Raw genomic sequence first — 27993 nt, forward strand, 5'->3', positions numbered from 1 at the left:
AATATTTTATATTTCAAAAGCGATCATGCGACCGCAGGGTGGTCTCGAATAAAGAGAGGAATGAATTAGAAAAGGGGGCTGTGGAAGGCTTGGACGTCATCACTTGGCGTTAGTTGGTGGTGAAGGACCCCCCCTGTCTTCGGCAGTCCGGGGGAAGAGACAGAGCGACGGCTGGATGTTCGAGTCGGCCTCGAGCGGCGGCCGTTAGCCGGGAGTTGGGGCAGGGCCCCAAACCTTTCATTTCTCCGCCTCCTCTTACTGGAACACAGCCGGGTAGCTGGTGGGGGGGGGACAACAAGGGACGGCGTTAGGGAGGTTGTTGCTTCCCTTTCCCGTTGGTGTATCGGCCATGGAGCAGGTTGCACGGTTCGGGAAGAGGCCGAGGAGGATGGCGGCCCTCGGAGCCCGGTCTGTCGAGTAGCGCCCACCCTTCCCCCTCTCTCTGTCTGTCTCTGGTCGCATTCCTCATCCTCCTGAGGGTGCGGAAGTAACCGTGATTACTGAACAACCGCTCCTCTCGTTCAAGACAAGGAGAGAGGGGCGATACGGTTCGATCATCTCCTTTGCTTCCCCATCTCTGTCTCCAAAATGGATAGCAAATCATTTGCAATCGTCCTGGATGAAATACGGAAGGTAAAGTCTCCACGGTTGCTCAGCTATCGTTCCCCTGCGCTTCACTCCGCCCAGTGAGAATTTCAGATTAAAGAAAACGCTGCGGATGCTGGAAATGTGAAACATACAGAAAATGCTGGATAAACTCAGCAGAGAAAAGGGGTTACCGTTTCGAGTACAGTATGACTGTTGTTCAGAAACAGAATTTCAGAGGTACTATACCCGAAGCGTTTCAGACCATGTCATAGAAACGTACAGCATGGAAACAGACCCTTAGGTCCACCTTGCCCATGCCAACCAGATATCCCAACCCAGTCTAGTCCCACCTGCCAGCACCCGGCCCATATCCCTCCAAACTATTCCTATTATATACCCATCCAGATGCCTTTTAAATGTTGCAATTGTACTAGCTTCTGCCACTTCCACTGGCAGCTCATTCCATAAACGTAACATCCTCTGCATGAAAAAGTTGCCCCTTAGGTACCTTGTATATATTTCCCCTCTTAGTCTAAACCTGTGCCCTCTAGTTCTGACTGTCCTGCCCCATGGAAAAGACTTTGTCTATTTATCCTACCCATGCTCCTCGTGATTTTATAAACCTCTATAAGGTCAGCCCTCAGCCTCTGACACTCTAGGGAAAAAAAGCCCTAGCCTATTCAACCTCTCCCTATAGCTCAGATCCTTCATCTCTGGCAACATCCTGTGTTCCTTTTAAGTTATAGTTTCTCTTCAGTGCAGAATTCCAGCATGCGATTGATTGGTAGCAGCAGATGAGAAAAGACACCCCAGGAGTTGGAAGATACTTGTGTAGCTAGTGCAGAGTGGCAGAGAATGCAATGCTGGAAAACACCTAAGCAAGACAAACAGCATTTGTGGAGGGAGAAACAAAAGTTAATGTTTCAGCTCAACAGGATGTGACCCACTAGCTGATAGTGGAATGTAGTTCAATGACCATGAGCATACAACATTCCAGTATCTTCTCCCTGACCTGCTGTGCTTTTCCCGCATCCCACTTTTGACTTTTCTTCCTTTTACGATTGCTGTTCTAGAAGGGAATCTTGCTGGAGTTGGAGGTAGTGCAGAAAACCTATGGAGCTTACAGAAGCTTAGGTGTTTACAGACTTGAAAGATGCTTGAAAGTTGATGGTAAAGAGATTTATAATTGGCACATGAGCAGACAAGCTAAATCTGAAATAAAGTATTAGATTATTGGAGTAGGGATAAAGGTTGCAGAGATCAACACTGACTAGACTGAATTCTGGAGGTCCAAATCCTGGAATCATTTTAGACATAATTATGTACTGAAATGGGTTAAATTATTCAAAATTATGAAGTGAGATGGGCACAATGATTGTGGATGTTGGATGTGATCTGATGTTAGATCTGGGTGGTTAGTGAATGCAAATTCCTTGAAGAAATATTTGGACTTAAAATGTAAAGTTGTTGTAGTCTTCAGTGCAGAAGACCACAGGGCTGCTGTTTCAATGGAGACAGAATTTTTGGTAGTTTAACCTGAGCGTTGTCACACCTCAAGTGCTGAGCAGGAGACTTCTTTTTGTCATTGAGATACTGTCAGTGTGTTGTGTAGCTCTGCCACCATGCTGAATGGGATATGTTTCATACAGATCTAGCAGTAGAAAGCTGGGTAATCTTGAGGGGCCGATGGGGCATCAGCAACACAAATGTATTGAACCACAATCTGTAACTTCATGTCCTGGCATACATGCCACTCTACTATTGCCACCAAGCAAGGGGATCAGTTTGGCTGCAGGAGTAGCATCAGGCATACATTAAAAATGAGATATTAACCTGGTGAAGTGACAACATAAGACCATGTGATAGTAGACAGTGTGCAATAGACCAAGCTTAACGTACCAGAACAAAACCTAAGATCAAATCTTTCCAGATTCAGTTGTGAATAGAATATAGTTAAACAACTCATTGGTGAAGGAAAGTCTACAAAGATCCCCATTACTGATCATGAGAGTGCTTGGCATATCAGTGCAAAAGGCAAGATGGCAGCACTGCAAGCATCTTTAGCCAGAGGTGGCAAGTGTTTGATCCATCTCTGCCTCTCCAGAGGCCTCAGTATCATAGATGGCAAGTTTCACCCAGTTTGATTCGGCATGTGATATCAACAAACAGCTGAAGGCAGTCGATACTGAAAAGGCTATGGGACGTTCCAGTGACAGTACTGGAAATGTGTGTCCCAGAACTAGCCATGGTCCTTGCCTAGCTGTCAGACTGCAGATATCGTGCTGACACCTGACTGGCAATGTAAAATGTTGCCTAGATATGTCATGTATGCAGCAGGCATGACTAATCTAACCAAACCAATTTCCACTTCTTCAATCTACTCTTCGTCTTCAGTAGAGTGACAGAAGGTGTTGTTGACCGTGCCATCAAGCAACACTTAATCTGTTCACTTGCCCTAGTTTTGGGTTCCACCAGGCCTATTCAATTTCATGACCTATCAGCCTTGGTCCAAACAACTGAACTCGACAGGTAATGGTGGTGACCACCCTTGTCATGAAGGCAGTATTTTACCAAGAGTGTCATCAAAGAGTCCTGACAAAACTGGAGTCACTGGGAATCAGAGGGGGAAACTCTACACTATAGTTAGGATCATTCCTAGCACAAAGAAACCTGTCTCTACAGCAGTTCCTTAGGATAATGTCTTAGGCCCAATTGCCTTAGCTGCTTCATCAATGACCTTCCCTTCACTGTTAGGTTGAAAGTAGGGATGATTGTTGATAATTTCACTCTAGTTAATTTGGAATGTTCAGTACCATTCACAACTCCACCAATGTTGAAGCAGTCTATGTTCAAATGTGATGAAATCTGGGCAACATTCCATGGCAAGTACCAGTTATACCATGTAAGTTCAGGCAATGACTATCTTCAACAGGAGAAAATCCAGACATCGCCCCTGTATGTTCAATGGCATTGTCACTTTTGAATCCTCAACTGTCAACATCCTTTGGGATTAGTTGACCAGAAACTGGTCCAGCCATATATACACAGTGGCAATAAAACCAGGTCAGAAGCTGATATTTTTACTGTGAATAAATCATTACCTAACCCATCAAAATCTGTCTGTTGTCCATTAAGTGCTAGTCAAGATGATTCATTTTGGATGTGTACAACTCTAACAAACACCCTGGAAGTTCTACTCCTGCAGAACAAAGTGACCAACTTGATTGGCACCCCATCTAACAACTTCAATATTCCCTCAACCACTGACAGAATGGAAATTAAAATTTGACCATTTCTGTCACGAATGGCCAATTTGAATTGCTGGTTTTACAGCTAAGTAGCAATTGATAATTTATTGTAAAAACCACAAACTTGTATGAGATTTTGCTGTCACCTTCATTTAATTTGTAGCACTGTTCATGGAATCCTCATAGTGAGGAAGCAGACCATTCAGCCCATCAAGTCCACACCAACACTCTGAAGAGCATCCCACCCAGATGCACCCCATCCCCGTAACCGTGCATTTCACAAGGCCACTCTACCTAAGCTGCACATTTCTGGACATTGTGGGCAATTTAGCATAGGCAATCCACCTAACCTGCATATCTTTGGACTGTGGGAGGAAACCAGAGCACCTGAAGAACCGACGCAGACATGGGGAGAATGTGTAAACTCCATGCAGTTGCCCAAGGGTGGAATCAAACCCGATCCCTGGCACTGTGAAGCAGCAGTGCTAACCACTGAACCTCTTAATTGGAAAGTTATGGATTCAGGCTTAACACCAGTGTGTAAACTGAGCACAGCTATAATGTCAGAAGTCCTATGTTTTAAATGGATTGTTCAACCAAATTTCTATGTTGCTTATTCCAGTGGCTCAGGTAGACACTGAAGAGCCCATGACACTGATGATTAAACAAGGATTTTGTGTTTTTGGACCAACAATTTTTTCCTCAAGCCAGATTGACTGCCCATTCGTCTCTTTGTGCAATCTTGCTACTTGATTTCAGCAATGGGCACTGTAATTCCAACAAGTTATTGTACTTGAATAGTGTGACGCTGGAAAAGCATAGCAGGTCAGGCAGCACATGAGGAGCAGGAGAATCGATGTTTCAGGCATAAGCCCTTCATCAGGAATGTCAGTGGGGTGGGGCGATGGGAAGGAGGGGGCTTAGAGATCAATAGGAGGGTGGAGATGGCTGGGAAGGCGATAGGTAGATGCAGGTGGGGGGTGATGGTAATAGGTCAGAGGGGAGCGTGGAATGGATAGGTGGGAAGGTAGGTGGACAGGTAGGACAGTTCAAGAGGGTGGTGCTGACTTGGAGGGTTGAATCTGGGATGAGGTGGGGGCAGGGGAGATGAGGAAACTGAAGACTATGTTGATGCTGTGTGGTTGAAGGATCCCTAGGTGGAAGATGAGGCATTCTTCCTCCAGGTTAGGTTTGGCAGTGGAGGAGGCCCAGGAATTATGTGTCCTTGGCAGACATGCCATAATATGCTTTCACAATTTATTGTAGGTAAAATGCTTCAATGTTTCAGGGTTAGAAATAATGCAGTAGTTTAAAAACGCATAATATGACATTGCTATTTCAGCAGTGTGTGACATCTTAGTGTGTTATAATATTTATGAGCTGTGTTGCTTAAACCCAATGTAAATAAATTGCATATATCTTGGGTTTCCAGTATTGAATATTTTATCTTCCAGTAATCTCAAAACAAAAGATCTGAGTATTTTATAAGTTCTTGACAGAGGGTTTTTTCCCATCCTTTTGACTTTGTCCCCAGTATATGATGCTTTCTTTTGAACTGTGATTGAGATATTACTTTGAATACTTTTGAAAACAGGCAAGCCAATTTACTGACCTGCTGATGTTAATATACTTCTGTTTTATATCAACTTGCATTACCCATTGAGTTACTTAGATACATGATGTACTGTCCAGTATAGAGCCGATTGAGAACATTAGTTTAATTTCATGATTTAAAATTTGTACACTTGTCAAAATTTGTTTTCAGGTTCTAATAACTCCTTTTTATAATGGCAGCTGCTATAGTTAATTAATTCAATCGTTTATGTTTAGAGATATTTGTGAATTGCTTTCTAAATCATCATGGGGGACTCTTTTGGTGTAGTTGTAGTGTCCCTCCCCTTGGGACAGGAGGCCCAGGTTTCAGTCCCACTAGCTTCAAAGGTGTCTCATAACATCTCTGAACAGATTGATTATAAAAATAGGTTAAATTTAAAAATAAGGTTTGCTATTTGTGGAGTCAAATACCTGGATATGTAGGACATGTTTTCATATGTTAGCTTTCATTTTAAAGTAAAGTTACATTAGTTTTATCTTGCTAAACTATTTTATTGGACACTTGTGATTTGAGCAGAGGCTGGAGTAATATTAGTTTTACCACCAATTGAATCTTGTTAAAGCATATTAACAAAATTTATAACATGCTAAGATGAAAACTGCACTGCAACGTTTGCAAAAAGATGTAAATATGTTCTGGCAACCATGTTATTTATTCAATCTACAAATATTCACTTTCTTCTTAGGGGGTTCTGACTGATCATAAATTAAAGGCAATTGAATATGTACATGGATATTTTTCAAGTGAACAGGTACTGTCAATTAATTTTCAGTTAACTGCACATGACTGCTACTTGTGCATTCTGTGTGATTGCAATTAATATTTTATGTTATAACTACATCTGTGGTAGATAATTGTTGGTTTAAATATTCTATAATCCTAGTGGAAAATATTAATTGAAAGCTGTGTTAGATAATCATTTTTTTCTAAATATATTTAGTTCAAGAGAAGTTAAAAATAATTTTATTTTAGTTATCTCTTAAAACTGTATCCACTTCTCACTTGCAGGTGGTTGAGTTACTGAAGTATTTTTCTTGGGCAGAACCTCAACTAAAAGCCCTTAAAGCTTTACAGCATGTAAGTGAAGAAGAATTTGTGCTTTTTGCAGACTGTTAAATGTCTGTCCAATTTTTCAGTTTGTCTAATGTATGATGATTTGTCCTGATGAACTTTGTTTTATTGCAGCCCTTTGAAGGAAGTATTTTAAAGCCAGTCTGCTTTCATTGTTTTGTTTTACAGAAAATGGTAGCCATCCATGTATCTAAAGTAATAAATATTCTTCAATGCCTCACTTTCACTAAAGATAAACTTGTCGCCTTAGATCTAATAGCCTTGTAAGTATATTTTTATCTTTGGTATAGTTTCACACATGCCCTGTGTTACATTTGCTAATGATATATTTTTTCAATTTCAACTTGACATTTTAGGCCTTATCATTTTCTAAACACCCTCTGAATAAATGCTGAAAAATGCAACAATTCTCGATTATCTAGGAATGCCATAACTATGTGAATGTGAAATTCAGATTATTTTTGATTCTGTCAGGTACTTCCAGTGCATTTGATGTGTATATCCAAGATATTGTTTTTGGAATTTGCAGGAATATTACCATAAGTGTGTAGTTGTTGCAGCCAGAACCAAGTTATTAACACCACGAGCAGCTTAGCTATGTAGGAGAAAAGATGAAAAGGGAAAGAACAGAAGTAATGGGGTATGTTATTTTGAAGACATTTTGAAGACTGTTGATGTGACTCTTAGATGATGAGTTACCTCGCTGCTGCCGGATGAAGAATGAACCAATTGCAGAATATTCTGGGAGGTTAAACAGCCATAGGTCATGCTCTATGTTGCAATCAGTAACTTGGGTAGGAAATGGGAATGAGGTCCTGAAAGCAGACTTTGGTCAGTTGGGAAGAAGATTGAAAAGCAGGACTTTTTAAAGCAGTTGCCTCCAGATACTCCTAATCTGTCAACACAATGACCATAGAACCAGGAGAGCTGAATAACTGAACATATGATTGAAGAACTGGCATGGGAAGGACGACATCAGATTCCTGGTGTAGGTGGTATTTATTTGACATGGCATTTTAAAAGAATTGTTGCTAACATCCTCATCACCATCCTGGTGAGAATGACTAAATTGGAAATGAGATGGGATTCTGAAAGGGAGCTTGGATTTGAGTGAAATAAAACTGGTAAAAGAAGAAAAAAGAAGTCAGGCAAAGATTAGGTAAGCAGCAAATAGGATCAGAATAGAGAATAAAATATAAAAATAAAACAATTAAAGGTGCTCCTTCTGAAAGTATATAGTATTCATAAAAAGGTTACGGATCTGAGTGCACACACTGGGGCAAATGGAGATGATATAGTTACTGTTATGAGGATTGACTGTGGGTTGACCAAGATTGACACCTGAGTATTCAAGGATTTTTTTTCATTTGGGAAGGAGAGAGAAAAATGAAGGACTTGTAATAAGGCATGAGAATAATAAATTATTGAGAGAGAATCATTGATCAAAGATGCAAATTGAATTTATGTAGCATAAGAAATAGCAAGGGGACAGCACACATTTGTTAGAGTTGTTTATTAGTCACCAAAATTTAATAGTAAAGTTGGGTATGCTGTAAAACAGAAAATTAGGTATGCATGTGAACTGGGTAACAATAATGGGTAACTTCGGTTTATGTAGACTGGATTAACCAAATTCCTGGACTGTGGATGAGGTGTTTTTCTGGCATAATATATTGAGGAGCCAACTCGGGATTATTTTGGATTTGGGACTGTGAAATAAGAAAGAGGTAATAAATAACTAACTGTAAACAAAATTTGGGAAATAGTACCCATATTATGATAGAATTTTGCATTAAATTTTAATATGGTGCAGTTCATTCTCAAAACTATGGTCATAAATCTTAAAAAAAGAAAATTGTGAAAGACTGAGAAAATATACTAGAAGAGTTAACAGTAATCAGGTAATGGCTAGTATTTAAAGAAATACTACATTGTCTACAACATTTATACATTCCTCTAATGCACATATCCATAAAGGGAAAGGTTAATCAACTATGATCAGTGAAAGAAGTTAAAAATTTGAAGATGTGTATAAAATGTCTCCCCTGGCTGGTAAATCTAAAACCAGGGGACATATTCTCAGGATACTGGATAGGCCATTTAAAACTGAGATGAGGAGGATTTTCTCATTGAGGGTGGTGAAGCTTTGAAATTCTCAAACCCAGAATGCTTCAAAACTTTAATTGTTGAGCATATGCAATATAGTAATTGATAGATTTCTGAACACGAATGACACCAAGGAATATGGAGAAAAGTGTCACTGGGGAGCTGATCAGCCATGTGTGGCAGGGCTGGGTTGATGGTTGGACGGCCTACTCATAGTCCTATGTTCAGCTATTTAAAAAATGAAATGAGTTTTTTAATGTCAAATGTTTGGTAGGCATTGTAAACGTGATCAATATTTTTTCATATTAGGAATATCATTGATCCTCACAATTATCGGCTAATTGAAGATATTTTCCGGGTACACCTGCCAGAAAAGAAACGCTGCAAAAGAATTCTTGATCAGGTGATGTATCTTAAATAAACTATTATTCTGCTTTTTGGTTTTATGTGACTCAATGTTGTGTGATGGAGGAGGTAGCAGAAAATGAGGACTGTAGATGCTGCTGATCAGAGTTGAGGGTGTGGTGCTGGAAAAGCACAGCAGGTCAGGCAGCATCCAAGGATCAGGAGAATTAACGTTTCTGGTGTAAGAAATGTCAATTCTTCTGCTCCTCAGATGCTGCCTGACTTGATTGAGGAGATACTTAATTTTAAATTTATAAGGCAGATATTTCAATTATTCAGAAATTGTTTTATGTACCACAATAAAGTATGCACGTAAGAAATAAAATCTGAAAGTTTGAATTCATTTGTAGTACAGGAAGACTGAAACATTTATTTAAGAACTGTGATACTGTTCTCACAAGTGCCAAGGAAAGAATCACACTATATTTGGGTGGTAAGTGGGAGTACATTTGAACCAGTTATGGTTTTGTGATAGTCAGCAGCCAAGGTCAGGTGGGCAAAGGAAACTTGGCTTGGATGAACAGGATGGATAGCTTATGATGAGCTTATATTTGAGAGTTTTTTGTACTGGATGTACAGTCAGAGACTAGGAATTCTGACAGGACTGCCTGTCACCGCAGGGTTTGTCCACCAGCTGCAAGGCAAATGTCAGGAGTGTGATGGAATTTTTTCCACCAGCCTGGATGTGTGCAGCTCCAACAACAATTGAGAAGCTTGATGCCATCCAGGGGAAAGCAGCCTGCCTGACACCCCATCCATCACCATCAACATTTACTCATTTCATCACTGACACATGATGACATCAACAAGATGCATTATAGTAAGTGACCATGGTTGCTTCAACAGCAACTTCCAAACCTGCAATGTCGATCATGTACATGGAGAAGAACAGCAGATGCAAGTTTTTGCCTGAACTTAACTTGGAAATATATTGCACTTCTTTAGTTGTCACTAGGTCAAAATTCTGGAACTTATTTCCTAACAATAGTTTGGAAATCCCCATATCCTGAGATCTGCAGTGGTTCAAAAGGCCACTCATCGTTTCTCCAGAGTAATTAGTGAGGGACAATAATGCTGCCCTAGCCAGTGTTACTCATGTACCATGAAAGAGTTGAAAATAGTATGTTAGCCGAGTAATATGGTTTAGTGGCTAGGCAATGGTGTGGAGCTTGACAACCCAAGGTGTACCCAGCAGAGAAAAATGCTCAATTTGTAGAAGTCAGATCTTGAAAGGAGAGAGAAGAAAAAATGGGGACAGAAAAAGTGAGAGGCAGGAGCTGTCTGAGGCAAAAGCTAGGAGAAATTGAGAACAGTAAATTTAGCACTCAGTCTTTAAAGGTTTTAAGGAAGAAAGGAAGAAAAGTTGTAACTTAAATTGTATGTTATACAAGGTATTAAGTTCAAGCTTAGGAGAAAATACATTCCAATAAATTGGGAATTGAGCAGCACCTTGTGGCTGGAGTGTAGGACTGCGACCAGACTCCAAGCAGTTAAGGTGTTCGAATAGTGGATAGTCTTGGTAAACAAAAGTGACACAGTGAAGACATTATTAACATTTTCAAGCCCATAGGAACTACTTGTGGATGACTGAATATACTGATTTTATTAATATGTAAATAGGTACCAAATCCATATATTAATATTTGAATCTTCAAATCCCGTAAGAATGCACTTTCTGTAAATTTTGCACTTGCTATAAGTCTTAAGCACTTCAGCCATTGCACTTTTTTGTATTCTCTGGGCAAAGCCTTCGTATTGTTTATATTGGGATTAAGCTATGCAATAACAATTAATCTTGCTTCAAACCTACAATTGAGTTTCGAAGCTTATCTATGAAATCAAGGGTAGTGCATTTTGAAGATTTACTATGATGGGATTAGAGGTGTGGTTCCTTCTGTTGTAATCCTTATTTTTCTTGTCATGTATAAGGCTTCTAAAGCTGGCTGTAAGGCTCCTCTCGCAATGAGATCTTCGTGTGGAATGATTCCAGGAAACCCATACCCTAAAGGGAAACCAAGTGCGTTGAATGGATTGTTAGCGGTAAGTGTAGAAGCTTTATTTTGTATATGTTTAATCAATGATTTCTCTTGGTTGTAAAAGGAAACAATATCAGTTTCAGTTTAGGGTGTTTTCCTTTTTTGAAGGCCGTTGGAACACCGTGGAAAGGGAAGGCTGGTAAACCTGGGTGTGAGTGACAGATCCAGCAACTTATACATTTATCCATTAACAGACACACAGCTTTTATTTCTGTCTGTTTAATGTTAAGGCTGCTAAGACAATTGGGGACAGAATGTTTGCAGCAGAATGGTATAGCGTCAATTTGTGCCCTTAGTTCTTTGCATTTGATGTTTTCTCATTTGATGATATGGGCATGCTAGAAAATATACTAGAAGGTTTACTGAGTACTAATTTGATTTGAGGACCAAGTTAAGAACAGTATTGACAAAGGTCTGGGACAGATTTCTATCTGTCAATATTTATTGATCTTATTAAAAGAAAAATTGACAAGAACTTCAAAAGTTACAAAGCTAACTTGCTTATAGGTTAAGCCAACAAAGGTTATATTGACCATTTATAAAGACACAAGTAATGCAACATCCTGATGATGGGAACTTTAGCCAAGCAAGGGCATCAGCATTTTGGGAAAGATTCTTAAGACATCAGTAAAGGACACAACTCATGTGCTTTTCCATCATCTTTTCACTCATGAAATTGTACCCTATGAGAGAAATATATTGATTTCAAATTATTTGGGACATTTTGTGCTGTTACGTTTTGTGTTTCCTGAAGCTGAGTGAATCATGTAGTTAAGTGGGTTAGTTACATCATCATTTATTACCAAAAATGTTTGAATATTTTGGTAGTCTCCTATAATATGTAGAATAATACCTATGGTAATAATAAGATATGTAAAATAGAGCTCCATATTAGCCAAATATAAATGTACTATGCGAAGAACTGATTGTGACCTTCTTCGGACAGGCTCTTTCTGTAAAGAAAGAAAATGAAAGTGGTTATAATGTTGGCCGAGGGATAGCGACCTGTATTCTAGGACCTTCTAAACCTGTAAGTATGGAGACCAAAATACTGATAACTTTGACTAATAAAGTCAAGAATTATATTTCTTAAATAATGACATTGTCCACAGTTTTCAATAATTGATGGGCAAACAAACGTAATGGGATAGAAGGGATCAAAGTCTATGAATCTGTATTGGTAAGCATCAAGCAAACATGGGTGTCCAATGGTATCACGTTCTCCATTTCCTATCAACTAATATTTCAAACATTTCTTTCAGATGAATTAAATAATTTTACATGTGGAATAGAAAGACTACAACCCCTCAGTTAACGTTGTGCTTGAAAACATAAAGCCAATATTTTTGTCATTTAAGTAACACTTGCCTTATTTAATGTTAACTTAACAATATTTGTGTTTTGTGACTTCTACAATGATGAAGCTGGGTATGTTGTGTATTGTATTGCATAGTGCTCCTGTCTTTGTATAACAAATTTTATCCAGACTTGCCTTGAGAGAGGAGTCTAGTAACCAGGTCTGTGAAAGTACATGTGCAGCAGTTCAAAGAAGTTGGGACAGGCAAGATCAGTACCCAGAGGGATTGCTGAAGGGTTTATCATAGATAGTGTAAAGTCATAAGATAAGGTAGAAGAATTCCTAAGTTAAGTGGAAATATTTAAGTGACCAGAGCCAGAAAGTGAGCTCAGGGCTAGGTTTGTAAACTGTTTGTTTGTCTAATCACAAAGTTAGGATGTATAGCTAAGGGTATGACTCCAGTGTAAAGGAGAATTATAAATTGTATCCGATGTTTCAAGGCTTTCTCTGTATCGAGGTTGGCTCTTTATTAAAACAAGAGCAGCATTGGTCTATGTGCACTCTAACTTCATTTATTTGTATGGCAGTCAGTTCTTTGCATCAGTTTGTAAACTGATTATGAAACAATACTATCTACTCTGTAAACAGGGTAAAGTGAGTTGGTACTCTAATGTTTTAGACATCTCACTGACTCCTATTCCTAATGTCTAAGTTATTTTCCACTTAAGTTCCCACGTGTCACAAATTATTTGGCCTGTATTAGAGCTATCTGTTACGTGGTGATAACTGAACCTTTTTCTTTGCGGTTGGCTCTGGAGATTTGAGTAACTGATACTGTTTTATTTGAATAAATTATTTGAGCTTTTATCACAACTTTAGAATATACTAAATTGTTTTACAGCAAGTGAATAGCATCTGAAGTGCAGAAACTGTTACATTGCCACATTTCCTTGTCAGCTGGAACCAAGCAAAATTACATAAAGCACCAAGTTATTTTTTGGTGGTATTGATGAGGACTGAACCTCTTGCTGGAAAATATGACTTTAATAGATAGCTGTTTGATGACCAGCATGGACAGGATGGACTTGAAGGGCTTTTGTTCCATGATGTAAAACTGACTCTGACACGAGGGGGACATCTTGTCTATTCAGCTGAAGCAAGAGACTGAAGCTTGCATGAATATCTTTTCTGTAAGATGCTAATTTCAATAATTGTCAATGGAGATCATGTTAATTGGACTTGAACCTACAGTTCTGTGATCGAAAGGTGGTAGTGCTTGTATCTAATTGGAACTGATGACAGTTCTTTCTTTCCGTTTTTCTTCTTTAGTCTACCTCACCCCTTGCACCTTTGATTTTCCAGTGTAAACTACTGCGGTGAATTTCCGTATAGTCTTTCATGTTCATCCATCTAAAAGTTGTATAAATGCTAGAAAAACATGAATATGACTTCAATTTTAAAAGTATTGATTATGACTAGAAGAGTGTTGTTTATACTTAAATTTTTTTTGAATGATTTGTTGAAATTATATATTCATTTTATGTTTTGCACTTTATTTGGATACAAAATTCTACAAAGTATACTTGTGAATGGATTAACTGAACCTTGTAGCTTTTATTCAGAAATTGAGTCCTGCATATTTATGTTTGATTTTTCTTTTTGTTTAGGCTCCAGCAACTTACAATCCTCATAAGCCTGTTCCTTACCCTATACCTCCTTGCCAACCACATGCAACTATTGCACCAAGTAAGATTTTAGTTGTTTCACTGGCAACAGTAGTTATACTGTATGCAGTCATGATGCCACAAGTTATTTGTGTATTGAATAGTTGACAAAATGTCATGTGTCTTACAGTAGTAATGCTGTTGTGCCTATTTTGACATCAAAAAATGATTTCTGTCCAAAGAATCAAGATATTGGTGTTAAAAATGTTATAAGTGTCAAAGAGTGTGGTGCTGGAAAAACACAGTGGGTCAGGCAGCATCCAAGAACCAACATTTCGAGCATATGCTCTTTATCATAGAAGTGTTATAAGTTCATCGATACATGACAAGTATTCTTTTACATGGAAGAGCGTCTAGTGTAGCAGAGATATTGATGTGCTTAACAAAGCATGATGTCTTTGTTTATAACATCGTGATTGCACTTTGTATACTGGAAGGTGAACAATGTTGAGCTACAAATTGAAAGCATTGCTCTCAGTATTTTCAAAGTTCAGTTGTATAGTGGCAGAAGACAACTATGTTTCTTATTTTACACAAATATTTTTACTTACCATGATATAAGCTTATGCTGTATAAGAGCGTACATAGTTATTAATGAGTTTTGATCAATAAACATTTTGTCTGCTGAGAAATGGTTATATGAGAATTCTAAACTTAAAAAAAGAAAATTTTCACATCATCTGTTGTTGGATCTTTACCTAAATATAAACAAGTAATAAGATCTGCAACTCATTGCACCATCCTGTGTTATAGTTTCTCTAAACTTTGTGCACTTGACTATGTAGTAGTCAATATACTAGTTTCAATCTGTAATGATTGCAGATTGTACTGCACTGGTTCAACTAGATGGCCTCCAATCATCAGTCATTACATGCAGAGAAATTTCCTATGGGGACATAATTTGAAAATAGATATCCACAATTATTTCATCTGGAGAGCTATGTTTGGGCCTTGAACTGTGTAAAGTTTGCCGTATGTCTCTTCATCAATTATGAAAATTATGTTTCAAGCCACTTAACGTACCATGTATGCCTATTAGATATGACATTATTAAGAACACGCAAACATGAAGCTTCATGCAGCTCATACTGAAACTGTAAAAATGCATTCACAGGAAGTAAAAACATAGCGCATATTTTCAAACATGTTTTACAAATAATGCAACGTGGGGACGAGTTATTACAATAAATGCTTAGGTGCAAGAATCAATAGCTTATGTAAAAGATTGATAAATTTTGTTACGATGTAATTGCATGCTTAATATACTTGTCCCCAAGGTTATCAATCCTTTACAGCACTTAGTTGCTTAACACCCCAATTGCATCTGCCTTTCTGCAAATAAGCACCCCATAGCTTGTTACCACACAGCTGGATGACTTTTCACTTCTTCACATCTGTAAAACAGGTGTTTTATTTCTTAAAATGTGCACTATGTTTTGTTTTTGTTTCTTCGAAAGCATTTTTGCACTTTCAATATGGGTTGCATAAAGAAGCTTTCATGCTTGTGTGTTCTTAATGTGTTATCTCCAATAGGCATACAGAGCAGTTAAGTGACTTGAAACTTAATTTTCAAAATTAATGAAGGAACGAATGGCAAGTTTGGACCCAAAAATAGCTTCCCAGATGGCGCAGTGTGGGTGTTTATTTCCAAATAATTACACAAGGACATGATGTAGGAAATGAGACTCTTATGATGAGTCCCAATTTATATATTTATTTGTTTTTCTATAGGTGCATATAATACAGCTGGCCTTGTCCCAATGGGCAGTTTCATAGCTCCAGTTGTAGCCCCAGCCGCCTATGCTCCTCAACAAGGTCTGACCAGAATTAATTTGTTTTTCAATGCATTTCTTGTAATTGTGTGTTTTTAAACTAAAAGTTGGTTACTTGAATGGAAAAGTACTTGGAGCATTTTGTAATGTTGCCTAAGGACATTTATTTCTGAACCACTGTTCCTGAATATTCTAATCTCCTGTTTCTTACATCACTGGGTTAATTCATCACTGAAATTTGGTGAACTTTGTTTAATAATAAGCAAAAACAAATCTGTTTGACCCATGCAATGACTTACAATGTTAATGGTAGAAGTAAGAAGATCATAAATAGAAATGCAACAGAAAAATAGATAAAGTATAAGAAAATGTAGAAACGATATGTAATCTGTTGTATTGTAACCTCTACTGAACTTATTTACTTTCTAGGGCAAGGATTCTGCAAAGCACTTTGATTGGGAAGGTGAATTTTTAATACATGGAAAGGTCACTGGGTACCATAAGATATAGGAGCACAATTAAGCTGTTTGGTTCATCAAGTCTGCTCCACCATTTGATCATAGTACATATTTGAATTACTTTTGCTTTAGCTGTTTTATGCACTTGATTGAAAGTGTCTGCCTTGTTTGGTACTTATTTAGGATATTCTAGCCTATTCCATGACCTGGTCTGTTCTATCTCTAAAGTGGCATCAGACATAGTTCATTATCTTTCCCTTGGATTTCTCAATAAGAGGCTATGGTTGCAGTTCGTCAGCTTGTTCCTCACACGTATCTAATATCTTAACCCTTCAAATCATGGTACCTTTCATGAATTGATGTAAAAAACACTAAATTATGACAGCTATCTGGTTGAAAGTATTGATATGCATGTCTGGTCACCAAATCCTTAGAAGTGGAAGTGCTTTTCGTTAAAGAATGAGTAATAGTGCCCTGAAGATGTTCCAAAGTGCTTAACAACAGATTATATTTGAAGTCTAGTTTCTGTTACAAAGAGGGCACATCCAGTTAAGTTATACCGAGCAATTCACTAAAAACAATAAATGAAGTGAATAACTAGATAATTTATTTGAATGGTGCTTGCTTGAGGAGACTGCAAAAATACCTCTTCCCTGATATTTGTATTCCAATCTGAATACTTAGCTAGGGTTTTGATTTCACCTGAAATAAAGGAAATGACATAAAGGTATGCTATTAGTAATGTGCTTAATATTGGGGATTCCATGCAGATAATGGACATGTAAGCTTCTTCTATGTAATGGTCTCTTAGGGGTGTCAAATAATGTTGAGAGGCATTATTGAAAATTGAGATGCATAGGTAAACAAAGCACCAATAACCTGTAACAATGAATTGCAGGTTAGCAAGGGCAGATGTTTTTCTGTTGCCTAAAAGTATACAGAGGTGAAAAAACTTGATAGCACTTTTTCAAGAGTTTGTCACTGAACCACTTTGTAGGTTGGACAAAGTTTAATTTAAAATCCATTTATGTTTAGATGTACTTATAAATGTACCAGAATTTAAGATTCAAAACGATGAGCTGAGGAGCATTGAACAAGAATGAATATTTTTCAGTCATTATTTATAACTTGTAATACAGCTTTTAAAGGAAAAATATTTTTCTTTCAGCTTTTTCCAGATCAACCAACCAACTGAGCTATAACTCCTCTGCTGCCAACTTACATGCGACTGTATTCTCACCACTTGGTTCTTACTCATCAGCTCCAGCAACACCTGTTGCAACACCTACGTTTGTCCAGTCGCCTGCAAATCAATTAGTTTTTGCTTCAGCGCCAGTAACACCAGCCTTTTCAAGGCTTGGCACATCCGCCTCGATACCTCCAGTTTTTGCAGGTGTTCCTCAATCAAGTGGCTCTTCTGCCCCACCTCCATATCCTGAATGTCAGGACACTACAGCTGTAGTATCAGCGGCACCACAGAGTTCCCAGGCACATGGTGAAGTAAGGTCAGGAAATACTGGTGCAACAACTCATAGTTCAACTGTCACAGGATTAACCTCCAGCTACACCAACACAAACTGTAGTCCTGGTGTGATGCCACAAACTGGGTGAGTATATTGTCTTTGATGTAAGAGGTGCATTGCGAAGTGTATACTGCAGAAGTGCAGTTCTCAATTCAATTAACCTGCTAAATCTGACATGTGAGGTGTATTTCTTTAATATAAAAATGCAGTTAAGGAAGTTGATGAGCATCATTTCTTTGAACATTGTAATCTTAACTGAGTACTTTCGATTTTGAATGAACGAGTTGTATAAAAAAAATTTGTAGTATGAAATTATTTAAAGTGTGACTTGGCTCAGATGATGGTGCTTATTTTTCCCACAATGAGACTTAACAGCCCAAGCTGGTGTAGTGTTGAGAGTGTGTTGCTGGGAAAGCACAGCAGGTCAGGCAGCATCTGAGGAGCAGGAGAATCGATATTTCAGGCTTAAGCCCTTCATCAGGCTTATGCCCGAAACATCGATTCTCCTGCTCCTTGGATGCTGCCTGACCTGCTGTGCATTCCCAGCAACACACTCTTGACTCTGATCTCAAGAGTCTGCAGTCCTCACTTTTGCCAAGCTAGTGTAGTGCTGAGACTGCTGCATTACTGGGGATATTGGCTTATGGATGAGATATTAAATTAAGGTTATGTCTGTTTGGATGAATATTAAACTAAAATACCTGATATACGAAGACAGGAAGGTTGGAAGGGTAGAGAATTCCAAAATCTAATAGAAAATCATTGAAAATGCATTCGTCATACTTTAAATTTGCAATTCATAGTCTTCTAGATAAGTTGAATGAAGAATGGTCATTTTCCTGTAGATTGGAATTTTTCCTTTTCATATTTTTATCTGATTCCTTTTTTTGAAAGTTACTAATGAACCAGTTTCCATCATCCTTTTCGGTGGTGCATTCTGGATTGTAATTTGCTGAAAAGTTATTTTCCTCATGCTTTCCTTCATCCTTCTGCCAATTAGCTTAAACCTTTATTTACTGGTTACTGAACTTCCTGTCAGACAAAAATACTTTATGCCAGTCTACCAAAGTCCTTTATGATATCACAATGATAAGAAGCAAATAAGGCTAAACTGTTATTTTCCTCAAAATTGAAATCTCAATTTTTAGCCTCCAAAGCTCTATGCTTGAAAATTTATTATACTTCAGGATGAATGAATTTTAAAATGTTCTGTTGTACTGACACCATTTTTATATCCTTTCAGTTTGTTGGATTTCCATGTTGTTAATGCAGTAGTGTTTCTGTTTTTGATAACATGAAATAAATCAATCTGTAGTAGAAGTAGTGAATATCCTTGAGACACTCTCAAGGAAAATAACAATTTTGTAGTAATCGTCAATAGCTAAAGACCTGTCACTGTTGCAATTCTAATTGTCAATGCTTTAATCTTGCATTATAATTTTTCAGTTCATCCTCAGGTTTTCAGACAAGTGAAAATTCCAATACATCTCCACCGATGAGCAACTCATTCCCAAATCTTCTATCCTTCCCAGGATTGCCTATATTTTTCCAGAATCAGACTTTATCTCCTGCTTCTCTGTCTGCACTCCAAGCAGGAATGACTGTTACAAATTTACCTGGTCTTCAGTCTAATGCAACTGCAGCAACATTGACAGGAATGCATTCCTCTGGGACTACTACATCTCTGTCTCCAGTCCAGAATGGTGTGATGGCAGCTACAATGCCTGGGCTTCAGTCTGCTGTTTCCGTTGCTGGACTGCAGTCTAACGCTGATGTCACCTCTCTTCATGGGCTCCAAACTACAGTATCGCTAGGTGGACTCCAATCTAATGGAAATTCAATGTCTCTTGCTGGACTGCAGCCTACAGTATCTCTTGCTGGGTTGCAATCTGCTGCAGCATCTCCAATTGGAATGCGATCTGCTGCAGCATCTCCAGCTGCACTGCGATCTACTGCAGCATCACCAGCTGCACTGCAAGCTGCTGCCTCTCTCGCTGGTCTGCATGCTGTTGCTGCCTCTCTTGCTGGACTGCAATCTGCTGCTGCTTCCTCCCATGCTGGCCTCCATCCTGGTCCTACATCTGTTTCTGAGCTCCAATCAGTTCCTGCCTCCCCCTCTGGACTCCAGCATTCAATTTCCTCTCTCCCTGGGCTTCAGCCTGCTGCTGTCACTCTTCCCAGATTGCAGTCATCTACATCTTTTTCCGGACTTGATTCTATTGTGGTTGCTGCCTCATTACCTGGATTGCAACCTACTACAACTGCAGTCACCCTTCCCAGTCTCCAAGCTGCTGTAGCTGCCTCATCTTTGCCTGGCCTTGAGTCAGCAATGGCGGCTGCTTCTCTCCCCGTTTTGCAGTCTGCCTTGGGTGCTGCTTCTTTACCTGGACTTCAGTCTCTAGGTGCTGGGTCTTTACCAGGAATCCAGTCTGTAGTGGGTCCCCCTGCACTCTCTAGTATCCAGTCCACTATTGGTGCTACTTCATTTTCTGATCTCCAGTCCACTGTAGGTACCACTTCTATCCCTAATGTACAGTCTGGTGTGAGCATGGTGTCACCTACAGGCCTACAGTCTAACGTGGATACCGTGCCCCTGCCAGGATTCCAGACAACTATGGGTGCTGCGACTCTTCCTGGATTGCAGTCTGCTGCACCTTCTGCTTTACTGCAGGTAAAATGTATAAATATGAGTGGTCAGTGAGCAGAAACATATTTTTTTTTCTCAGCTTCTTGGCTATTCTCAATATGTATTCATGATTTAGATGAGGAAATTACATGTCATATCTCCGAATTTGCAGAAGACGCAAAGCTGTGTAGGAAGGTATGCAGTGAGGAGAATGCAGAGAAGTATCAATGTGATTTGCACAAATTAAGTGGGCAAAAGATGGCAGACACAGTTTAATGTGGATAATTGTGAGTGAATCCACTTTGGTAACAAAAGCAGGCAGGTAGATATTACCTGAATGGCAATAGATTGGGAAAAGGAAGGACTTTGTACCCCAGTTGCTGAAGGTAAGCATTCAGGAGCAATAAGTGGGGAAGAAGGCATATGGACTTCTTCGCAATAGGATTCAAGTGAATGTGCAGAGATGTCTTGCTGCAACTGTACAGAGTAGTGGTAAGACAACACCTTAAATATTGTTTGCATCATTGGTGACTCCATGATTAGCACTGCTGTTGCACAGTGTCAGTGACCCAGGTTCGATTCCATCCTCAGGCGACTGACTATGAGGAGTTTACACATTCTTCCCATGTCTGCGTGGGTTTCCTCCGGGTGCTCCAGTTTCCTCCCACAATCCAAAGGTGTGCAGGTTAGGTGGATTGGCCATGCTAAATTGTCCATAGTGTTCAGGAATGTGTGGATTAGGTGCATTAGTTAGGGGTAAATATAGGTTAATAGGAAAGGGGAATGGGTCTGGATGGGTTACTGTTGAGGGTTGGTGTGGACTTGTTGGGCCAAAGGGCCTGTTTCTACACTGTAGGGATTCTATGATTCTGTGATTGGTCTCCTTTATCTGAGGAAGAATGTCCTTGCTAGTGAAGGAGTGCAAAGAAAGTTTACCAGACTGATTCCGGGATAGTGAGACTGATGTAGAGGCAGAGACTGGATTGGTTTGGGCTATATTCCCTAAAGTTTAGAAGAACAAGGGAAGAATCTCATAAAAATCTATAAAACAAGATTAGACAGGATAGATGCAGGAAGGATGTTCTCAATGACTGGTGAATCCTGAACCAGAGATGACAATCTAAGGCTTTTGAGATAGACTATTTAGGACGTGGATGAGGAGGATTTTTTTTTAAACCCAGAGAGTGGTGAGTCTGTGGAATTCTCTGCCACAGGAACCTGCTGAGGTTAAAACATTGAAGACTTGCAAGAAAGATGTGGATATGGTTTCTAAGATGAAAGGGATCAAAGGATTTGGGGGAAAAAATAGGAATAAAGTACCAAGTTAGCTGATCAGCTGTAATTCTATTGAATGGTGGAGGAGGCTTGAAGAGCCAAATGGCCTACTCCTGCATTTGTTTTCTCTGATGTGTAGTTTGTTTATATGGGCGAAGTGGTGTACACCCCTATAAAGGCAAGGCTAGGGTAATGAGTAGAGATTGTAGAAGTTAGGAGATTATAATTATATTACACATAATTGTTGACTACGGGTATGGAATATTGTCTAGAATTGGCACTGCTGTTTACTGAAATCAGTCTTGGGTCTTTTCTAATAAAGTGGAAAGGACTTGGGAATCATTTAGAAAGAGATTGACTCTAATTAGAATGAATGATCAAATGTACTTTTTCATGACACATAATAAACTCCGTAGATTATGTTATAGATTATGCTAATTAGGATGTATTGAATACTTATCACTGAAAGCTTATCACTGAATAGATTAGATTATTTACAGTGTGGAAACAGGCACTTCGGCCCAACAAGTCCACACTGACCCGCCGAAGCGCACCCACCCACACCCATTCCCATACCTTTACCCTGCACCTAACGCTAGGGGCAATTTAGCATGGCCAATTCACCTAACCTGCACATTTTTTGGACTGTGGGAGGAAACCAGAGCACCCAGAGGAAACCCACGCAGACACGGGGAGAATGTGCAAACTCCACAAAGACAGTCGCCCGAGGTGGGAATTGAACCGGGGTCTCTGGCGCTGTGAGGCAGCAGTGCTAACCACTGTGCCACCGTGCCGCCCACACAATACTTTTGATAAGTGGAAAATTTTAGCATTTAAACTAATGGGGCTGGAATCGTGTGATAGCCAGTACAGGTAAGGAGAGTTTGCATTCTACAAATAACAGGCTGAATTCTTCAATCATGTTAAAACCAATTCACATTGAAGAATCACCCATTATAACAACAGACTGTCACTGAATATGTTTTAGACTGTTGCAGGGAGTAGAGGAATATCGGGAACAGGTAAGAAGGTGGAGTTGAGGCAGATAATGGGCCATCATATTGAATGGAAGAACATGTTCAAGGAGGTGCATAGTCTACTCATATACTCTACAGCACGGAAACATACCCTTCAGTCCAACTTGTCGGCGCCAACCAGATATCCCAATATGACTTGGTCCGATTTGCCAACATTTGGCTCATTTTCCTCGAGATACTAATGAAGCTAGAATTTGGAGGTTAGATAGAAGAAATAGCTTGCTGTATGGCCAATACAAGGTTTTGTTTTTGCTCAAATCTAGGTAAAGGTGTAAAACTTAAATTCAATTAAGTTTGCAGTCTGATTAACATCTATTGCATAGGTAATCAGTCACAACAGAATGCAATCAGTACTAATATAGAAATTGAACAGCTGATCAAAGCATACTTTTCATTTAAAAAAAATCATTGCTAGTACATTTTGTTAAGATTACAATTACGATATATTGTATTTTTTTCCAGTCACACTCCGCTGCGTCTCTGGAGAACTTTCCAACTCAGGGCAACAATGATTTTGGATGCTACTCATCTGGACCAGCAACTCCATATTCTCTCCCTCCTGGCTTATCTTCTCAACTGGGGTGGCAGTAGATAATGGACCTGCTTTCAAATACCCTGAAAGATTTCAATGTAAAGCTGATGTTTGCTGAATTTATCCAGCTCTTTGATTAGGCATATGGTATACTTAGCAGTTATGTAGATGAAACTTGATGGGTTTTTTCCTAATAAAATATATCTGAACATCATTTTTTGATTTTAAAAAAGGGACAAGAGATGATATAGAAACAGTGTCTACAGTGATTAAGTTTTTGAACTAGTAATCCAGAGACTGGAGTAATGGACTGAAGACACTGATTGAAATCCCAACACAGAAGATGGGAAATGTAAATTTGGATAATCTGAGTAAATGTGAGATTAAAAAATTTAGAACCAGGAGTAGTGACCATATTGCCACTGGATTATTGGTAAAGACCCATCTAACTGACTGTTGTCTTTTTTTGGGGAAGGAAATCAACAGCCTTACTTGGTCGGGATTATGTGCGACTTTAAACTCTCGGAAATGTGGATGATTCTTAACTATCCTCCAAAATGGCAAACTATTCAGTTGCCAAGAAAGTCTATTTTCTGCAAGCAGTTCATTACTGTAAATGTTTGAACATTTTGTCATAAAGCTAGCTTTCTTATGCTACTAATTTGCATTAAACGTAAGTGAGACTTCCCATTAACCTGATATTGCAGTCAAGTCAAAAAGATGTTCTGCTGACTGCACACGTGAACACTGTGGTTTTTGAGTCATTACCATTGTTGTGACAAATATGTAGGCAGATGGTTTGTTCCAACAACTGTCAGACCTCATCAAACAACATGTCCCTTTGACCCCCTTTGAGGAGGGATCTGATTGAGACCTACAAAATCATGAGAGGTGTGGACAGGGTGGATAGCAAGAAACATTTTTTCCCCAGTGTGGAGGACTCAATTACTAGGGGTCAGAAGTTCAAAGTGAGAGGGGAAAAGTTTAGGGGAGATATACGTGGAATGTTCTTTAAGTAGAGGGTTATGGATGCCTGGAATGCATTGTCAGGGGAGGTGGTATGGATGGGAACAATGGCATCATTTAAAACATCTAGATAAAAAAGTGAATGGGCAGGGAGCAAAGGGATACAGATCCTTCGAAAATAGACAGCAGATTTAGATGGGGGATATGGATCAGTGCAGGCTTGGAGGGCCAAAGGGCCTGTCCTGTCCTGTTCTGTAGTATTCTTTGTTCTTTGACCATCTGCAGCAGACAGAATGCTGATCATATTCATAAATGTCAATGTTACATGGTATTCAACGTTAGATTTGATTTGTTAAGTATTCCTGACCACCAAGAATTACACTGAAAACCAATTTAAAGTTATCTTTCCGGCTCCCAGTAATTCAGTTTCATGTGCTAGAAGCTACATTTATTTACACACCGGGTTCTGTCCTTTGTAGGAAAAATATGTTTTGTGATTTTTATTTTAACTGAGTAAAGGCTTATAAAAACAGCTAACTCCCTTTGCATTTGCATGGCAATGCTCTGACCAAACAATTGATTTATCTGGTTTAAATCTAATTACTGCAAAGCAGCATAACATCAAAAATGGGAATACTTTGAAACTTAAAAACAAGAATATGACCTTTTTTTGAAAACTGGCAGCTTTCCAATGATTTTGTTTTGAGTATTGCAGAGGCAGTTACGCTGGTTTCTGGAAGAACTAGACAGGAGGAAGGGTTTAGAAGGATGTGGGACAGGTGCTGGCAAATGGGACTAGACTAATTTAGGATATTTGGTTGGCATGGACGAGTTGGACCGAAGGGTCTATTTCTGTACTGTATGTCTCTATGACTGTATGACTTTCAGGGCTTTAATCTAATTCTTACATTAAGATGTCAAAGATGTTTTTACATTTAGGGTAGCCCAACACAAATGGTTATCAATATAAGATAGTAGCTAATAAATTCAATTTGGGAGAAAATTCTTTAGCCAAGAAGTATTTAGAATTTGGAGCTTGAAAACCCATTAAATAATTGAGATGAATAATATAAGTGTTTTTAAGTGGAAGCTAATTAATGTGTTGAACAGTTCAATTGGACCTTTTAGCAAAAAATATTGAAATAAGATAAAAATAAAACTACTGTAACAAGAAGGAAGACAAGTGACATATCTAGCACAAATTTACATCTTTGAATTGTTTAATATGGACTTGTGCTTTCATCCTCATTTTAACTGTTCCACATGTTTAAGTATTCTGGAACATTATATCTGGAAACAAATAAAAGCAGTTTGGGGGAAGCATGACTACTTTTTGCAAAGAAAAACACCCTGAAGTTATTGCTACTACAAATGATGTAATATTTAACACCACTTGATTTTAAATGAAATATTACGGATATATATGTATGTAGTCTTAAAATAGTCTAATCTTTGAATTTCTTTAAAAAGAAAAACATTTTCTCCTTTGAAAGTTATTCATAATGACCTCTTGGTTGAATACTGAAGCCTAAGGCTATTGGAGGACAATATTGTTAAGCATAATGTGAATTTGCTAGCGTGCTAATCAAAGAGTTGGTACAAGGCATACATCCTGCTAATGAAATTTCATTTACTCTGAGCCTTGGTTCTGCTACTAATTCTCTAGCTCTGGTACATGTTTCACAGAATTATATACAGAATATTTTATTTGTTATTTAGGTGTACCTATTCAGAGGTTTCACTGGTAACGTGTTTGAAATTATACACTTTTCTAATAGTAGGGTTTTGTGTAAACAATTTAAAATTGATCTAATCAAGCTGCATTGAAATTTAATTTAACAATATTGTCTTTTGACACTTGTTGATATGCTGGAGTATCAACTTTAAAAAAAAACCTTTTAAACTTCAAGCTGTAAAGCTATAGGAAATAAAATGCATTCATGATCTTCTTTCCAAAATGATATTAGAGGATACTAAAACTCATGAGCAGACTGGTGCTTTCGGAAAACGTTAGTTTGGTATCGTTAATACATTTATAATGTGAGTCAACAAGATGAACTTATTAGTATAAAGACTTGTAGGATAAAATTAATCTTATTCTGAGTGCATTACATACAAGTTACTTGATCTTTATTTTTGTTTTTATTTGTCTGATACATTATTTCAACAGTGTTGGCAGAGCATGTTTTCTTTTGTAATTTTATACCTCCCATCCTTGAGTATTCTTTGTACTTCTGAAACCATTTACAAATCTATTTCTGCGGTATTTCTAAGCCTGACATGTCACTGTCCATTTCTTAGAAACAGAAATAAGTACATAATGAAAGTCAAGAATGAGAAATGGCCATGTCAAATTGAGGTACAGTTATAGCATGCAGGAACATTTTGAATGCACCTAAGGTGTTTTGTCTGCTTTCTCATATGGCAGTTTACTCTAATTGTTTAACTTTTCAGTAAGATCTTTGTAATAGTTTTGAGTTTTTGACAAATTTAAATGTATTTCAACTGGTGCTATTTTCATGACATAATGTGAAATATTCTGGATTAAATGTCTCTAAATCATTCAAATGTTTTATATAAAATGCCCCTCAACCCAACAAACTTTGTTTCTTTCAATCTATAAAGTTTGCACTTCTCCTATCCTAAACATAGCTCATCTTTCTTACAATTGGAATAGTTTTGCTCTAATCTGCACCTTCTCTAATACATGAAGCAATTTTAGTGATACCCCAATTTGAAAATGGTGTACTTTGTATGGTGTTTGCAGTGCACCGTTCAGCCTTAAGTCAGGGTCACAGTCTAAGGATATGGGGTAGGCCATTTAGGACTGAGAAGAGGAGAAATTATTTTCACCAAGTAGTAGAATTCTGTCACAGACAGCAATTGAAATCAAACAATTGAATGTTATCAAGAAGGAGATTGATATAATTTTTAGCACTAACGGGTTCAAAGGGGCTGAAGTAGAAACAAAGTACTGAGTAAGATGATCAGCCGTTAATACATTGAATGGCAACCAGGCTTCACAGGGCAAATGGCGTATTCCAGTTCCTGTTTTCTGTGTTTATAAATCTATCTCTTAACATAACCCACAGGAGGATTATTTCATTGTTCTTAATGTCAGTTCAAGTAGTGGGAAGACCAAGGGGAAATAAGTAATTAGAATTGGAGGATGCTCATGTGAGCTGTGGATCAGCTGGGATGCATTGTCTGTTTCTGTTTTAGATTGTATGTATTCACAATGTGTTTTTTTAAAAAATGATTTCTCAATATTTTGTATGTAATTACCAATACAAAGTAACAAATGCTGAAGGGGTCAAGGTACTGTGTTGCTCCAATTTTTTGTGTGTGTAGAGAAATCAGGGAAATGTTAACTCTCTGATTTCTGTCCACAGATGCTGTCAGACCTGCTGAGCTATTTCAGCAAATTCTGTTTATGTTTCTGATTTCCAGCATCCATGGTTCTTTTGGATTTTTTTCTTGTGTGTGTTTGTGTATATACCATTAACAAGGAATCCTGTGTTTCATAGTAATTAAATAATACCTTCTGTTATGTGTGTACAGTCCATTTTTTATGTATAACTGTTTTTAGTGAGATGAGAATAATGCCTTAAAATAATGATTTGATCATGTATTATGTCACATCTTGGTATTTTGAAATAAAATTAAAATATAAGTACAATTAAATTGTTTGTGTCATATATGGATAACCATTTA

General features: G+C 38.3%; 1 protein-coding gene across 2 annotated transcripts; it reads left to right on the plus strand.

Moving 5' to 3' along the window:
- The first annotated feature begins 145 nt into the window (after positions 1–145).
- Positions 146–27963, plus strand: proser1 (proline and serine rich 1). 2 transcript variants are annotated; one of them, XM_072577163.1, is made up of 12 exons: positions 146–633; positions 6137–6202; positions 6460–6528; positions 6691–6785; positions 8938–9031; positions 10963–11073; positions 12016–12099; positions 14034–14112; positions 15822–15905; positions 17489–17927; positions 19290–20514; positions 23244–27963. In XM_072577163.1, the coding sequence occupies exons 1-12, from the start codon at positions 589–591 to the stop codon at positions 23370–23372; spliced, it is 2520 nt and encodes an 839-aa protein (XP_072433264.1). In that variant the 5' UTR covers positions 146–588; the 3' UTR covers positions 23373–27963. The 2 variants fall into 2 exon arrangements, with proteins under 2 accessions (XP_072433264.1, XP_072433265.1); XM_072577164.1 differs by lacking the exons at positions 146–633; positions 6137–6202; positions 6460–6528; positions 6691–6785; positions 8938–9031 and adding an exon at positions 9696–9853.
- Positions 27964–27993: the final 30 nt, after the last annotated feature.

The sequence above is a fragment of the Chiloscyllium punctatum genome, chromosome 9 (assembly GCF_047496795.1).
Source record: "Chiloscyllium punctatum isolate Juve2018m chromosome 9, sChiPun1.3, whole genome shotgun sequence".
Taxonomy (NCBI): domain Eukaryota; kingdom Metazoa; phylum Chordata; class Chondrichthyes; order Orectolobiformes; family Hemiscylliidae; genus Chiloscyllium; species Chiloscyllium punctatum.